Consider the following 17,692-nt stretch of genomic DNA (forward strand, 5'->3'; position numbering starts at 1 on the left):
AAACCAAACCAGCAGAACGCGAAGTTGTGTGTAGAGAGTGCGGCTTTTGTGTCTGTCTTGGTGGTGGTGGTTATGTTGGGTTTTGGGAGAGAGAGTTTGGAGTGAATGTGTTATGTTGGTTCTTTTTATGTTTATCAATATGGCGAGATGTGCAGTGGCAAGGATGCCACATGTGCAGGTATGAAAATGTGTAAAGCTTAACTTATTTGGAACAGGTGAAAAGAGAGAATTAACTTAATGAACTGAACAGTTGGAAATAAATAACAACTGCATTTAACACAAAAATATCATTTCGTTTATAAGAACCTTTATTGACTAATCATGCCAACAAAACTAGTTTCATCATCAACGGTAAACGCAACTGGCAGCACTAGCTATTAACTCCGGGAAAAGAGCGAAAGAGAGTGGAAGCAGAATGATTGAGAGAAATGGAACTTTGTTTACGTGCGATACACCTACACAGTCATGTTCAATCATGCTGGGCATACCTCAGTAACGGTACAGCTTGCAGCATAACTTTGTGTGCCTCATCGACCAAATTTTTTTTTGCGCAGCATATATCTCGGGTTAGTTTGTGAAAGGTCCTAAACGCCTAAACAAAATAATATTCGATCGGTTTTCAATCAGTTTACAAATAATCGTCCCGCCCGTTTGAATCAATCGGACCGCGCACTGTACTCACAATCAAAAGGTCGCCGGTTCAAATTTTTGACATGATTCAAATTGTTCATCTGCACCTGGCAAAAATGGCAAAAAAACATCGCGAAGCCCTCGTTTGATTTATTACCTTCCAGTTACAGAATTCACTTTAATGATGTATGAAGCAAGTGTAGATTTTGTACAAACGAACAATTTTGTAGAACATTGTTTTGTTCCAAAGTGAATGCTGTTGACACTAGAGCGTAAACAATGTCTAAAAATGCCACCATCGGCGTCCCTCACTCGCGATGGTGAGGGGATTTTTGTTTACGCTCTAATGTCAACAGCATTCAGTTTAGAACAAAACAATGTTCTACAAAGTTGTTCATTAGTACATAAAATATCTACAAGTGTTCCATACATGGTTATAGTAAATTCCATTACTGGAAGGAAATAAATTAAAAAAGCTTTTTGGAGGCCCATCGGCAAATACCTTCCCTGCCTATCTGCACCGTGCTTCAAATCATCGTGATCGTGCTATCTTGTTGCACGTCGATTTCGGGACAGATTGAGTAAGGACGTCATTTTGGGAGCTTTTGAACTTCACAGATCCCCAAAATTCGATTTAATTTTGAAATTATAAAAAAAACTGAAAAAACTCTTTGCATTGTTGTCAATCTTCATATGAAAGTAGTTTCAATCTTGTCTTGCTATCTTGAAATAAAGGGCAGCGAATGATCAAGAAGGTTAAAGCTGCCAGAAATATATAAATAAACAACAACAACAATCTTAAAATAACCTGAAAATTGCTGTTTTTGAAAATGTAATTTTTTAGGGCTCAACTTTGGCTGTGTATTTTACTAACATTTCCCGTAGAAAAGAAAGTATGCATTAATTTTTGTAGTGTCCCAGACTATGCCTCTACGTATTTTTTTACAGTTTAAATGATAATGGTGCCATTTTATAGCAGAAAATGTGAAAAAAAGCAAAAAATTGAAAAAGTAACTGTAAAAACATGGACAAATTAGATAGGCAAAATGTAATGATAGGAGGTGGTACAATAGGCCAAATACTACCAAAAACAAGCATAAACTAAACAAGATAAATGAAAATTAAAAAACTAAAAATGAAACAAGAAAAACATGAAACAAGAGAAGTAAAGTTTTTCGTAGAACAAAAGTTGCTCAAAATGACCTCCTGAACACGGAAAAAATACAAAAAATCGAAAAAAAAATTGGGCAGTAGAGGGTTAAAACGCATTTTACACATGTTCGGTTGTTTAGCACATCACGGTGCTGCAGACCACAATTCACAATAACGAACGCGAGTGGAATCTTTTTCTACAACTTGTACCAAACGGTTCCAGCTGGCGCCACGTAAAACACCCGGATATTTTTTTTTAAACCTCTGCTACACTTTTAAGACGCAGACGCAGTTGAATTTAAATCCGCCAGACTTGTTTTCCTTTTGCAAACAGTAATAATAATAATCATATTTTTTTCGTCGACAAATAAATTATCTTGTTCTTTTTCTCTTCAATTTTGATAAAAAATATTTAAAATGATTCTAAACGCAGGAAATGCTTTTTAAATTGATTTCAGCTGATTGTACTTAAAGTTCAATTGAATTTTTGAAGTTTTTAGAAAAAAAAAATTTGCCCCCTTATTTTTAGGCTGGGGAGCGGGGGTGACAAAAACTTTTAAAAATATTTGTACCAGCCTTAACCAGGCATTCAAATACACATTTCCATTAAAACAAATTTGGGAGCGTTCTTTTATTACGTAACGCAAAATCAACAGGTGAGCGATACCCCCTACCTCCTTGTAACGCGTAACACATGGCCTTTTTGCAATTTTTTATAAGTGCTTATATGCAAATTTGGCGTTACGTACCATGTTTTTTCATAACCCCCCCCCCCTCCCCCAATTTTTGTAATATTTCGTAAGAGACGCTGAAACCCCCTCCCCTCCCCCTAACTGCGTTACGTAATTAAATAACGCTCCCTTTGAAGTTGAAGTTAGCAGCTTGTAAAAAATCTTCAATCAGTTTAGTGTTGGGTCGATAGACCTGCTGTTGCTGATAAAGTTAAGTCGTCGGTTAAAGTTTCTTCAAAAAACGGATACTACGATATCCCAACACTGCTCAAAATTAGGGTGAAGACTCGTTAAACCTGATCCGTGTGCATTAGGGTGCCCAGAAAGAAATGACCCACTGCTCCACAAACAAAAAAAGGTTTTTGGGTTATTTTAATCAATTGTGCCAATTTTGAGCGAAATTGGTTGAGATTAACCCATTGATACCCGAGCCTGAAGTTGTTGAACAAAATGATTTTCATACAAAAATGACATTTTTAAATCGCTAATAACTTTTCAAGATCTAGTTTTACAGCTTTGGTATGTTCTACAAAGTTGTAAAGCATTAAATTTCCAATGAGAATATCACTTTTGGAAATATTTGAATGGAAGTAGCAGACCGTGTGGACCAAACCTTAAGAAAATTGGATTTTTCATACATTTTTTCAATTTTTCCCATACAAATTTTACCTTCGAATATCAATGAGTAAATGTTGACAAATTTTGCTCATATTTTGCACAGAGTCCTAAAATAGGTCAAAGAACAGTACTCAGCTTGTGGAGCGAAGTTTTGAAAAAAAATCCCACATTCTGGGCACCCTAGTGTGCATGTCGAAGGCCAATTTTCATTATTTCTAAGATACATTGTATCTCATACGAAAAAGTATGATATATCGTGGCACCCGTAAATCAATTCGGAGTTTAGAAAAAAAAAAACGAACAGAAAGATTGACATTTCGGTATGCGCATGGCAAACACTTTGAACTTAAATTTGGCTTAAATCATCTGATACTCACCTTGATACTCACTTTAACTATGAACTTTCTTGATGAAACTTTCAGGAGTGATTATCATCTTTGTAGTGGATTGAAATTTTTTTTCTGTAATATGAAAATTTGTGATTTCATACATGTATGTAACCTCATATTCAAAATGCGACTTCAACTGAATTGGGTACTAAAGCCCTATGTCAATTTGTATGTACAACGGTAAAAAACACGATTAAAAACCATTTCCGATCACTTTTATTCATTTTAATGCAAAAAAAGTTATTAACAAGACAACATTTTTTTTATGGATCAACTATGGTCCCCTTGGCACGAGCTGTCAAGTAGGACCCTTTCTGTCAAGAAGGACCGCGAGGTTAATTTTTCAAAATTGAATTAAAAATCCATTTTAAACTCTTTGTGGTCGTACAAAGGGCCATTGTACTCAGAAAAATAAGCTTTATCGCTGTAAACAATAATATCAGCAATCTAAACCTCATTTTAGGACCCAATTCGTGCAGTTGGGAGGGTTCAATCCCACTTCCCAGAATGACTCATACACCAGAATAAACCATTCCCCAAAATATTTTTTTCCCCCAAAAATGATTCCAAAGATTTGTTAATATGAAAAGCGGTGTGGTGACGGAACAAAACAAAACAATTTATTTTTTTTCAAAATCCACCTCTCGATTTCTCGCGCACATCCTACTCTTTTCGCGTTCGTCAAATGACTGTCGTTCTCGAGCAAGCAGCTGTCAAAATTCAACCATGCACGCTGAAACGCGACAACTCATTCTAAAGTTTAATGTAATTCTTATGAAACGCAACTCATTCTTCTAGGCATTCTACCCAAATTTGAGTAAAGAAGGTTTGACCAAACAAAAAGTCGAACTTTATTTAATTATTTTGCATTTACCTTTTCCTTATTATTTTCGGTTTCTTTTATTTCACATTAGCACTACTCATTCCCTACAAGCGGAAATTTAAAGTTATCATAAAGAATTGAAAATTTTACGAGAGTAATGAAATTTATCGAGAGTCAAACTTATTTTTAATAAAATTTTAAGATTTGAAGTCCTTCACTGAATGAAAGGCTCACAGCAATATCACATGTTTCACACGTGAATCTGCCCGAGAAGATTTAATCATGTGTTGACTTCGAATTTCTCAAAAGCCTGGATTATTTGGTGCATCTTTGGTGAAACAACATCAATAAACATTTTTTTGGGAATAGCATGCTGGGGAAAAATATTTTCTGGGTAATGGCATTCTGGGGATTGAAATTCTGGGAATTGGCTCGGAATTCGCAAAATAGTTCCAGTTGTCACAATGCATATCCGCCCTTTCTCGTGTTGCTCCAGATCTAAGAGCGAGTAATGGCGCTATAACAGAGCATCTGTGGAAATACCAAAAATGTGGAGTACCAAAACTCCTTAACATGGGCTCCCAACGATTAGTTGCCTAAAATCAACACTCAGAGTGTATGGTAGTGTGTCCCCATCAGCCCGAGAGCAGCACAAGATGTGACCTTGAGACTAAGTGCAATAAACTACTCAAAATTTATTAAAGTGGGTTTACACAATGTTAACATTACATTTGATGTTGTTTTTGTACAAAGCAAACCCTGTAGATTATCGGACAGATAGGTTTTTGGAAAAATCGTACTGTTGTAAGATCCTTTGTCCAACGTTCGACGGAATTGGGTACTAAAGCCCTATGTAAATTTTTATGTACAACAGTAAAAAACACGATTAAAAACCATTTCTGATCACTTTTTTTCATTTTAATGCAATTTTTTTTTTAACAAGGCAACATTTTTTCGATGGATCAACTATGGTCCCCTTGGAACGAGCTGTCAAGTAGGAGCTTTTCTTTCAAGAAGGACCGCGAAGTTAATTTTTCAAAATTGATTTAAAAATCCATTTTAAACTCTTTGTGGTCGTACAAAGGGCCATTGTACTCAGAAAAAAAAGCTTTATCGCTGTAAACAATAATATCAGCAATCTAAACCTCATTTTAGGACCCAATTGAATCACGTTCCAGTCTTCAGTGTCTGAAAAATGTCAAATCCTTATTAATGCGGCCAATCGATTCATTTTGTTTCGATTCCCGATGTTCTGAATTCAGTGGATAAATCTCGGGTTAAATCGGGTTTAATAGTTTTATGTTGGGAAAACATTTCATGTGAAATTAAAAAATCGCATGAGGCGACCGATATTTTAGAATATTTACAGATTTGTCAACCTACAATGCAGACCTTCACACAAACAGGTACAGCTAATACGGCAACACTGTATGCTTCTGTCTTCTCTCATTCTCTCTCCTCTCTCGCACAGCAAATCCTTTCGCCCTTCGTTGCCGAAGCCAAAACGCCACCCCAACAATCAAAACAGCATCGACCGTCGGCCCGCTCGGAGGTGTTTGTGTTTGGCTCCTGTTCGGTGCTATTTTTTTCTGTGTGTGCTGCCGCGACGCCGCCACCGTCGTTTGTCCTGCTGATCGCGCGCGCCGCCTACTGCGAGGGAGTGTGTGTGTGTGGGCAGGCAGGCAGCAAAAGAGGCTGCATAAATAAACGCATTTCGCGCTCGCAAGCATAAACAAAAAGTGCATTCGGTCAGTGTTTGTGTTTTTGTTTGAAACCGCCGGAAAGGCCGCCGCCAGAAAATGCAATCTCACAGCAAGAAGCGCGTTTGCTACTACTACGACAGTGAGTACTTTTATTAGTGAATGATGCCAACTAAGGCTTAATTTTTCAAGATTTTTTAGCACTTTATTTTGAGAAATTTCTTATGAAAGTATAATCAAAACACATTAAATGAGCATAAGAACGAATGCAATCCATAATTTACCAAAAAATCCCATCAAAAACGCTTCCAAAATCATTTTGAAAATTTACGGGCACTGTCGTCTAGCCGACACTTTTAAGATGGCGACCGTACAATCAACACACGAGGCGCTCTCTCTGCCCGTCCGAGGAGAGTTAATGTGAGAGAGAAGTGGGGTAGGTTTGAAACAGGAGAGAGGGAGAGAAGTACGGTTGCACGAAACTGGCGGATTTTTTCCACCCGTAGGGAAGGGATGCCAGTTAGTTGGTTCATAAAACTAAGCAAAACAGAAGTTTCAAATTTCGTCAGATTTGGCAAAATATTTTTTTTTTAAATCAGAAAATATTCCTTCAAATTAGTAAACAAAATATTAAGTGATATTTTTCTGTCCGTCTTTTAGCGGTCAAAAATTAAAATATAGACTTTTTCTGATGAATCAATGTTTACATTTGTTTATAGGACGTAATAAAAGAATGTCAGAAATATAGAGCAACATTTGCACAGGGCGCATGAGCATTTTGATATTTTTGGCAAAAAATATATTGAACAGGCAACATTTTACGATGGACCAACTATGGTCCCATTGAAAAGAGCTGTCAAGTAGGACATTTTGTGTCGGAAGGGCTGTGATGACAATTTTTCGAATTTTAACTTTAGAATTGTTGGTTTAGTATCGAAATAGGCTTGAAATATTAGAGCAAAATTGAAATCGCACAATTTTTTATTTGCCTGTACAATTTTTAATGTATTACTAGATTTTTGGTAGAGTCTTATTGAAACATTCTAGCAAAATTGCTACCAATAAGGCCGATACAAATATTTTAAAAGTTATTGTCTCTCGACTTAAAAAAAAGAGAGAAAAAAACTATTTGCAACGACTTCTCTGTCGTTCTACGCATAATTCTCCCACCAACTATTTTCTTTCACAGATTCTATAGTTTAACGAAGCTTTGTGTCTTGTTTACCTGTTTTATAGCTAGAAGATCAGTTCTAGAGTTTTTTTTTTTTAAATGGTCCTATAAACATATGGAACACAATAGCTTGTAGCACCTTTTCATAAAAAAAACTGCACCTTTTATTAGCATGGTAGAATTCTGCGTAGAACGGCAGTTCTTCACTCTATAGATTTTTGATGACATTGTGTTGTCAAAAAACTTCAAAACTTCAACGCAAATACTGTTCTTGTTAAGTTATTGAGTGGTGATCAACAGGACGTTTGATATCCAGGTTGCAATGCAGTCAAAAAGCAGACAATCTTACAAATCAATTACACTATCTTACTAACCAAACTGATCGAGGGCTTAGTGAATGTAGGATTCAAGTTTCAGTAATATAAGAAATCTTTTGAAGTTTTAATGAATTTTAATGTCACATAAAACACAAATTTTAAGAGTAAGATTTTTAAAATATTGAAAAGTTATCGAAATTTTTTTTTTTTGCAAAAAAAAGTTAATAAAACTTTGTGTCTTTTTGCAAAACACATGTAATATTTTGTATTTTACATCACTATTTCCTGTCGAAATTGCGATACGGCTTGAAACAAGGCTAACGATTTCAACCACTTTTTATTTTGTTTTGGTTTCGAATTTGCAAAAAAAGCTGAGCAATTGGGTCCTAAAATGAAGCTTTATTTTGTGATATTATTTTCCACAACGATAAAGCTGATTTTTCTGAGTCCAATGACCCTTTGTACGACCCCAAAGGATTTAAAATGGATTTTTAAATCAATTTTGAAAAAAATACCTCGCGGTCCTTCTTGACAGAAAAGTTCCTACTTGACAGCTCTTTTCAAGGGGACCATAGTTGATCCATCGAAAAAATGTTGTCTTGTCATTTTTTTTTGCATTAAAATGAAAAAAAAGTGATCAGAAATGGTTTTTGGTCGTGTTTTTAACCGTTGTATATAAAAATTGACATAGGGCTTTAGTACCCAATTCTCTGAGATTTCGGTCATTCGATTTTTGTTATATTAATCAGGCTGAAACATTTTTGGTGCCTTCGGTATGCCCAAAGAAGACATTTTGCATCATTTGTTTGTCCTTATAATTTTCCAGACAAATTTGGCAGCTGTCCATACAAAAATGATGCATGAAAATTAAAAAATCTGTATCTTTTTAAGGATTTTTTTGTCTTCGGCAAAGTTGTAGGTATAAGAAAGGACTACATCCAAAAAAAATGATGCACGGTAAAAAAATTGGTGATTTTTTATTTAACTTTTTGTCACTAAAATATAAAAAAAATACTTTTTTAAAATCTTTTTATATGTTTTAGGGGACATCAAATGCTAACTTTTCAGAAATTTCCAGAACAGGCCCACTTATGAATTTTTAACTTCATTTTTCGATGTAAAGTCGAATTTGCAATCAAAAAATGCTTTAGTGAAATTTTGATAAAGTGTACCGTTTTCAAGTTATAACCATGTTTAGGTAACTTTTTTGAAATAAGTCGCAGTTATTAATTTTTTTTAAATTAATGTCCATGTTTGCCCACTTTTGAAAAAAAAACATGTTTAAAAAGCTGAGAAATATATCTATATTTTGCTTTTTTGAACATTGTTGATACGACCTTTCTGAGATATTGCCATGTAAAGATTTAAAACAGGACAATTCTCGGGTGAGTTTTCAAAAATCCGTAAGAGCCACCGTGACCTCCGACACTAATATTCATATTTCTCCAAATTGTAACAAAGTTTCATTTATTTTTAGTTTGGGGCACTTGAAAGACGTGTAGATGAACAATCTAAAGCATTTTTGAAATTGGTTTTTCGTAAGTAGGTCGAATACCGAGCCAAAAAAGGCTTTGTTTACCATTGGCTCTTACGGCTTTTTGAAAACTAATCCGAGAATTTATGTTTTCTAAGTCAAACAACCCACCATTTTCTAATGTCGATAACTCAGCAACTGATGGTCCGATTTGTTAAAATGTTAAAATATGAAACATTCGTGGAATTTTCCGATCTTCTCAAAAACATTTTTTTCAATTTTTTTTTAAACCAAAACTAACCTTTCCAAAGGGCTTAATGTTGAATGTTTGCCGTTTTTCGCAACTTTTTTTTTTGCAATCGTAAAAGTAAAATAATTTTACAGTAAAATTATACTGACAAATAGTAAGGCTAGTACAAATTTCCAGATATCTTACTATGATCTGGCTGTCCAATAATGTAACAATACAAAAAGGCGACTTCAGAGGTAGCTTCTGATTGGATTCCAAGTTTCCAAAATTCCTGTGCCAATTTTGAGCCAAATCGGAGTCGCTATAAATCGTTAAAGTTGGTGAAAACAATCTTTTCACACAAAAAAATCTTCCTAGAATCGCTAATAACTCGGCAGGGTAAAGATTTTCCAAAAAATTATTTTTTTCTTGTTTCCGTACTGTCCAAGCAAACTTTTTTTTCCACCCAAAATCTGGCACCACTGTCCGTGTACCGTACTTGCTCGCCGCCGCACGAACACCACCAGCGTACGGGTGGCCCAGTGCGGTTGCCGCTAGACAACAGTGCCCGTAAAAGTTCCAATTTGTGCTGGAACCCGCTTTATTCGATTCACCGCTCTTTCTTCTACGCGCTAAAGCGCCTCTCGTTCATTGATTAAGCCGCGCACGCGGATGAATGGCGCGCAGATGAAGCACTATTTTATGGATTTTGTTTTCTTTTTCTTCAGGCGACATCGGCAACTATTACTATGGCCAGGGACATCCGATGAAGCCGCACCGGATACGTATGACGCACAACCTGCTGCTCAACTATGGGCTGTACCGGAAGATGGAGATCTATGTAAGAGGAATTGATTAAGGGTTGGAACTTTGAAACTTATTCACTTTACCTAAAAACAGAGACCACACAAGGCAACCGCCGATGAAATGACCAAATTCCACTCCGACGACTACATCCGGTTCCTGCGATCAATCCGTCCAGATAACATGTCTGAGTACAACAAACAGATGCAGCGATGTGAGTTCCTTAAAAATGACTTCTCCCTTTGAATATCTGTACTTAAATCCTCCTCTCCCCTTTCTAGTCAACGTCGGCGAGGATTGTCCGGTGTTTGACGGGTTGTACGAGTTCTGCCAGCTGTCCGCCGGGGGTTCCGTGGCGGCCGCCGTCAAGCTGAACAAGCAAGCGTCCGAGATCTGCATCAACTGGGGCGGAGGGTTGCATCACGCCAAAAAGTCCGAGGCGTCCGGCTTTTGCTACGTGAACGACATCGTGCTGGGCATTCTGGAACTGCTCAAGTACCACCAGCGCGTGCTGTACATCGATATCGACGTGCATCACGGCGACGGGGTGGAGGAGGCGTTCTACACGACGGACCGCGTCATGACCGTGAGCTTCCACAAGTATGGCGAGTACTTCCCGGGAACGGGAGATCTGCGGGACATTGGTGCCGGCAGGGGAAAGTACTACGCGGTGAACATTCCGCTGCGCGACGGAATGGACGACGAGTCGTACGAGTCGATCTTTGTGCCGATTATTTCGAAGGTGAGTGGTGGATCTCTTGCAGATAGTACGGATTATTTCAATTTCAACTCTAAATTTCATAAGTTTCAATCACAATCAATGAGATGTGAGACCTCAAGAATTATTGGTCCAGACTCTGAAGCCTCGAAAGGTTGTTTTTTCGCTAAAATTTTTGCTTTCGTTAAATTTTAAATTATTTCAACACTTTTGTGTTTAAAGATATTTTTTATTCTGAATTTGATTTTCAAACACAATAGCGTAAAAAAATTTCAAAAAAAATTTCTATAGCTTTCCCGAAGAAAGCATGGCGCTATCTTGTTTCAGTCAAAAGATACAGTGTCTTACAAACTGTCTAAATCGGGGCTTTTGCTCTTATATCGCGTTTTAGATCATGAATATAAAAATGATTTATTTTATAACTCTTAACACACCCCACTTTCCAACGGTGCGCAAGTGGAACACACGCGAATTTCGATCGCGCATCGTAAAATCCTCGCGGAAAACCGTCGAATCCGCCGTAAAGGAAAAGTTCACACGCAGCGCGTTTCGTCCGCGCGGCCACACGGGAGGCTGCGGTCATGAGTCGGAATCGACGTAACACCTTATAATGTGGCCCTCTTAAACCTTGCGGTTTCGTCAACGGATCCACAGGCGTGTATCGTTCTTTTTGCGACAAGACTCCGCCTCCCGGGTCTCCTAAGTGTGAAGGTATGGCACGGGGAGAGGGCACCGAATACCTATATTAACACTTAGAATTTTTTGCGTCCGCCGCGGGATTCGAACCGGCGACCTCTGGATTGTGAGTCCAGTGCGCGGTCCGATTGATCCACACAGGCAGACGACAGCGGTCATGAGTCACTTGCTCAATATCACGGTGAATCAATACGGGCGCGGTGGCCGGAGTGGATGTGGTGGGAAGAGAGGCCAGTGTTTTCCGGCTCCACGTTACGTTGCCCCGAATTTCCCGACACCAGCAAAAGTCCAAGGACAAAGAATGGTTTGGGTGCAAATAGGCTCGCTGCAGTCGCTGCCACCGAATGTACGGGTTGAAGCCTTCGTAGAGGGAAACAGCGTGTATTATGGCGAACCGCCTTTAGAGGAAGAGCGTGAGGAGGGTGAAATTGTGGAATGATTTAAACATCTTCACAATAAAAATTGCTAAAAAAAAACTTTGTCTTCAAGCACTATCTGCATTGTCTATCGAAATTTGTTGGAAAATGCCACGCTACCGTGTTGCACGTTTAGACACTTGAAGTTCACGTCCGTGTTTGGGAAGTGATCTGCAACGCATGATGGAGGGACATTCAGCAAAGCATACGAGTTTGGCCAATATGGGTATCAAACTTCATGGTTTTTTGATATTGGACATGACCATATACATTCCGACAGTGGCCACAACCTGGAGTGGCCGGTGCCCTCAAGGAAAGTGTCGGTGAGGGGACATTTATGAAAACATCACTTTGGGCAATATAAATATCAAACTTTATGATTTTTTATACTGGACAGGGATGGCCACAACCTGAAGAGGCCGATGCATTCACGAATGTTCCGATGCAGGGACAACAACCGAATCATTCGAGTTTGAGTAACACGGATATCAAACTTCTTGGTTATCAAACGGAAATTGATGATTATATGATTCTTTATTTTATCTGAAGCATATTATACAATTTCAAGAGTTTTTAAGCTGTATGTCGTATTGTTCATATGTAACATAACCGCCTGCATCATTTTGTAAAACATTTTCGGGTGTTCTCGGATGTACTGCAATTATCAACACTCAAACGCTCGGGTAGTAATTTGAGCCTTATTTTTTTTTTCTTACAAATCTCTTAACTTGATAGAATTGACCCATTTGGATGCTTCCGGTTGCAAAAGATCCAGATTAATCTATAGATTTGAACTGTCAGATGGAGGACAAATGTGGTCCACTTTTACCGGAGATATTCCGGATTACGTTGGGATACCTTGGCGCTCATATATGGATGTTTTAGACATAGGATTTGGTTTCTGTATTTACTAAATCTGTACAACTCAAAGTACTAATATGGTCAGTGCGTAGTGAAAAACATGAACTTCAAGATTTGAAATTTTACTGAATAAGTTAACCTAGGGTTTCTGAAGGACAAGTATTATCGTAATATTCGCATTATTGGTAGAAAACGTTTTAATACATGCATCTAAATTGAATTTAGTATTATTGACTCCAGATACTTTGCTAATACCAACCTGTTATTCCTTCCATCCCTTCCAGGTCATGGAAACGTTCCAGCCGTCGGCGGTGGTGCTCCAGTGCGGTGCCGACTCGCTGACCGGCGACCGGCTCGGCTGCTTCAACCTGACCGTCAAGGGCCACGGCAAGTGCGTCGAGTTTGTGAAAAAGTACAACCTGCCGTTCCTGATGGTGGGCGGCGGCGGCTACACGATCCGCAACGTGTCCCGCTGCTGGACGTACGAGACGTCGGTGGCGCTGGGCTGCGAGATTGCGAACGAGCTGCCGTACAACGACTACTTCGAGTACTTTGGGCCGGACTTTAAGCTGCACATCAGCCCGAGCAACATGAGCAACCAGAACACGACGGAGTATCTGGAGAAGATCAAGAACAGGCTGTTCGAGAATCTGCGGATGTTGCCGCACGCGCCGGGCGTGCAGGTCCAGGCCATCCCGGAGGACGCCGTGAACGACGAGAGCGAGGACGAGGACAAGGTCGACAAGGACGAACGGCTGCCGCAGACGGACAAGGACAAGCGGATAGTGCCGGACAACGAGTTTTCCGACTCGGAGGACGAGGGCGAGGGCGGCCGGAGGGACAACCGCTCGTACAAGGGTGGCGCCCGGAAGCGACCGCGGCTGGAGAAGGAACCGAAAGCGGAGGAAGCCAAGGACGAGCTCGAAGTGAAAGGTTAGCTTGCGAGAACCGATCGTTTAAACTTGTAGCTTGTTGAAAGAATAAAACTGTTTGATGCTCACGCTTTTGTTTTTCATTTTCCCGTAGCCGAAACGACGGCGGACAAAGAGGAGACCACCAGCACCAAAGCGGGCGAAGACTCGAAGAAGGAAACCACTGCCACTGTTGCATGATCGGCGTTGGCCGCGTACCGGAAGTAGCCACCACCGCAGCAGCAGCAGTGAGTGGGCCACGCTCTCCAGACGCAGTAGCAGCAGCAGCACCTTTTTTTTAGGCGGAAACGACAACATAACTTGAGCAAAGTTAAGGCGAATAGTTTTATCTGAAAATCAACAAAAAACGTAAATTTACTGAACAGAGAATAAGTCTTAAAAGGAGTTCCCGCAATCGGAACCATTGCGTCAATGGAAGCACACATAAAAACAAACAAACAAACTCTTAGACATATTTGGCTGGAGTAAAATCGATTTATTCCTGATAGTTAGGATTCAAATTACCGCTCTACGAGAGTAAGCGAATATTTATGATTTTTACTAGCAGTTAAACTCAACTATTAAACTTTCTTATTTGAAACCAGACAATTTTTAAGCATTCAAAACAGTTAAACCAACCAGCAAACGACAAACAGCAGAAGCAGCGGAATTATTAAAACGAAAATAAACTTGATCTCAGGAACGTAAACCCACACACGTTTTAAATTCAAACACTTTTGTTTTGTTTCTTCCTGCTCCAGGCTCCGTAATACACAAACAAAAAATCCGTTAAAACTCTCCTTCCCCTTAAAAAAAGCGACAAATTTGGATTCCGTCATTGAAAATGAGGTCCGCGAAACGTATCAATCAGAATTGGAAAACGTAAAATATGCTTGTTTAGCAAAACTAATCGAATAAACTAAACTACCTAAGGAAGCGGAATGGATTCGATAACTGAAAAAAAAGATAAAATAAAACCAGATGAAACGATTAAGTATTGTAAGTAAGTGCGAGAGATCGGACAATTAAACTTTATTAAGACTATAGAAAGTGCTGATTTTTTACTAAGCTTTGCTACTACTACCATAATTTTCGGGAAGTCCCTGTTAGTTGTAAGCAAAATGTGGTTCGTTTTTACATGAGTGTGAGGTAAGTATACATCTTTCATCACGTATCCTGCAATACTGAAGAAATTGCAGTACGTAGAATTGAACTGGTCAAAAATGTGTGGGTATTTGCTCTTCCATAACAGTCCCAATATGATATTAGTAACTGTCCATATTGATATCCGGTCCGGTTACCCTAACCGTAAATCCCGAAAGTGTTGAATGGTCGGCAAGTTTTGCTCCGCTCAGTGAACCTCCAACAAAACAACGCTTTGCTATGGCTTCTGCCTGCGATTTCTGGGCTAAGCAGGTCAAGTGCATGGGTTTTAGCGAAAAGCTTGTCCATTTGCGATGTGCCAAGATGAGCAGTAGCGTAACAAAAGATCTAGAACCACAAAAGGAAAAAGATCGGTGTGATAGTGGAGCTGCCAATTGGAAAACTGCACTACAGATAAAATCGGGAATTTAAAGATCATGTGAAGGGTTTTTGAAATTAAAGCTTGCTGGCATTCTGTTTGTTTGATGAAAACATTTACCAGAGACTCTTTGGGCAAACCATACATGACGTTTTTGAGAGGGGGAAAACATGAAATATACCCAGCATTTCCTCTAAAACGATCGACTCGACATCAATACAATTATCGGAGCAGGCAAATGGCAGTTTTAAGTGATCACTGGTCACTGTGGTTGGTAGGTACTTGATAATTACGTTCGTAAAAGGGAACGCAATGCATGTGCTTTTTCCAAAAAATTCGGATAATCGAATCGCGAAAAAAAACTGTTTGTCGCAGTCTTGTTTTCAGTCTCAACAACTCAAATATGAATCCAAAAATGCTCCAAAATGAACCGATCTTGGATTCGATAATATGTAATCCAGGATTCAATTAATTTGGAACCACATAACTCAAATTTGATCTTAACAATTAAAAGTCAAAAAGCGTGTATAAATAAATGTATACATTTTCAAGATTCGATTATTTTGAAATTTTTTCGAGGACCTTCGAATAATCGAGACTTCGAATGATCGAGTCTGGAATGTTCCGTAAACCGGGGTGACATTGAAAAGATGAAGATTTTTTACAGAATTAAATACGAATGGAATGGTATGAAACTGTGATGTAACTGTACAGAGCCTTGTGTCGAAAAGTTCAAATTTCCTCAAGAAGAAGTTTTCAACAATGAAAGCATTGATAAAAAGGATCATTTTCAAATACTCAAAGCGTAATAATTTTCTCAATAAAAATGAGTTCGATTCGGAAAAAGAACTGCTTAATCGGATTTTATGGGCAATATACACACCAAATTTTTTTGCCGAAATTCAGTAAAGTTTTACTGAATTTTCATCTACTGAAATTTCAGTAAACGATTCAGTAATTTAGATTTTACTGAATTCTCAGTTAACTGATATTTGTCACTTTGACAGATGATTTACTGAAATTTCAGTAAAATGGTTGTCAAAACAACTGAAATTTCAGCAAAAGAAACGTCAAATTATTTTGCTGAAAATTCAGTAATATTCTTGTGGCAGTTTGACAGATCATTTGCTGAAGATTCAGCAATCGTTGCTGGTATAACAGTTATCAAAATTTGTTTTGCTTGTCATTGAAAATGTTTCCAGTACTGTTATTTATACATTTATTTCATCAATCGTCCAAACCTAAAAAACAGGTGGTTAGCATCGAGGCATTTGTTATTAACATTTTTCTTACCTTGGTTTCTAAAGATCACAATACAAAATTAAAAAAACACAACATGTTTGAAAGAGGTTTTCTCTCGGCAGCATCCAAACAATAAGTCATAAGTGACATTTCGGTTTGACGGATATGCAGTTACTGATTTTTTCAGCAATGATTTTGTTAATTACCGAATTTCAGCAAAAGTGATGATTACTGAATCGCATTCAGTTAATTATTTTACTGAAATGGCAATCCAAAATTTGCTGTGTACACGAAGAACAGATAAAATTAAGTTTTTAAATGTAAGTTGATCATTTTCTACCAACTCACAAGAAATCGTAAAAAGTTGCCCCGCCCCTCTTCGATTTGCGTGAAACTTTGTTCTTAGGAGTAATTTTGATCCCTGATCAGTGATCATGAATCTGAGGTTAGTTTTTTGATATCTCGCTACGGCGGTACGACCTCTTTCATTAGTGAACATGGGAAAAAAGACGTGTTCTTCAATAATATGCAGCCAGAAAAGGAGAAGATATGGAAATTTCTTGTCAAAGGGATTTTTATGTAAAATTGGACGCTCGAGTTGATGGCCTACTCAGAATTCTGAAAAACGAATTTTTCATGGAACAAAACTACAAAATAAATTAAAAATTTCCGGCATTTTTCGTTTTGTTTTGAGTTTTGATCATAGACCAAAGTTACCCCTTTAAACATTTTTTCACGCAAATCGATAAGGAGTCGGGGCAAATGCAGTGTGAGTTGACGGAGAATTACACAAGTTTTATGTGTTATTTAGATTGAATTCATCAATATCTTCAAATTTATAGGGCAAATATGGAACATTTTGTTTTTATTTTCTTAACCTTAAATTTATCTACGCGGTTGTCCACGCTCCATATAAAAAAGATTTTATTTTATTTGAGATTTCAAAAAAAGTGTCTAAGTGGTTTGTGGATGGTCCCTATGGCTCGAAAGATGCCCTTTGCAGTACCATAAAATTTTGAAAGTTAAAAATACTTTTTTTGGAAATTCAAGCTAAATTATGTAAATTGTCCAGAGCCGATGTGGAAAGAAAGAGTCTTTCCTGCTCGTTGCTGAAGTAAATATCCACTGACGTAAGTAGGACAGACTGTTTGTTTTCGCTTCGGCTTTGGCCCATTTCACATTATTTTGCTTGAATTCAACTTTTAGTAATAGAAAGCTATAAACCAAAATCGGATTTTTCCATGTATTTTTTCCGAAAGGTTCTAATCATACCCTACAGCAACGGCCT

The 17,692-nt window shown here is 38.1% G+C and overlaps 1 protein-coding gene across 1 annotated transcript; it reads left to right on the top strand.

Moving 5' to 3' along the window:
- Positions 1 to 5,851: 5,851 nt before the first annotated feature.
- On the top strand, positions 5,852 to 14,648 carry LOC120414203 (histone deacetylase HDAC1). The gene is made up of 6 exons (XM_039575288.2): positions 5,852 to 6,185; positions 9,963 to 10,075; positions 10,135 to 10,252; positions 10,320 to 10,780; positions 13,014 to 13,662; positions 13,756 to 14,648. Exons 1-6 carry the CDS (start codon positions 6,143 to 6,145, stop codon positions 13,839 to 13,841), a joined length of 1,470 nt encoding a protein of 489 aa, XP_039431222.1. The 5' UTR covers positions 5,852 to 6,142; the 3' UTR covers positions 13,842 to 14,648.
- The last annotated feature ends 3,044 nt before the right edge of the window (positions 14,649 to 17,692 follow it).

Source organism: Culex pipiens, chromosome 3 (genome assembly GCF_016801865.2).
Source record: "Culex pipiens pallens isolate TS chromosome 3, TS_CPP_V2, whole genome shotgun sequence".
In the NCBI taxonomy this organism is placed as follows: domain Eukaryota; kingdom Metazoa; phylum Arthropoda; class Insecta; order Diptera; family Culicidae; genus Culex; species Culex pipiens.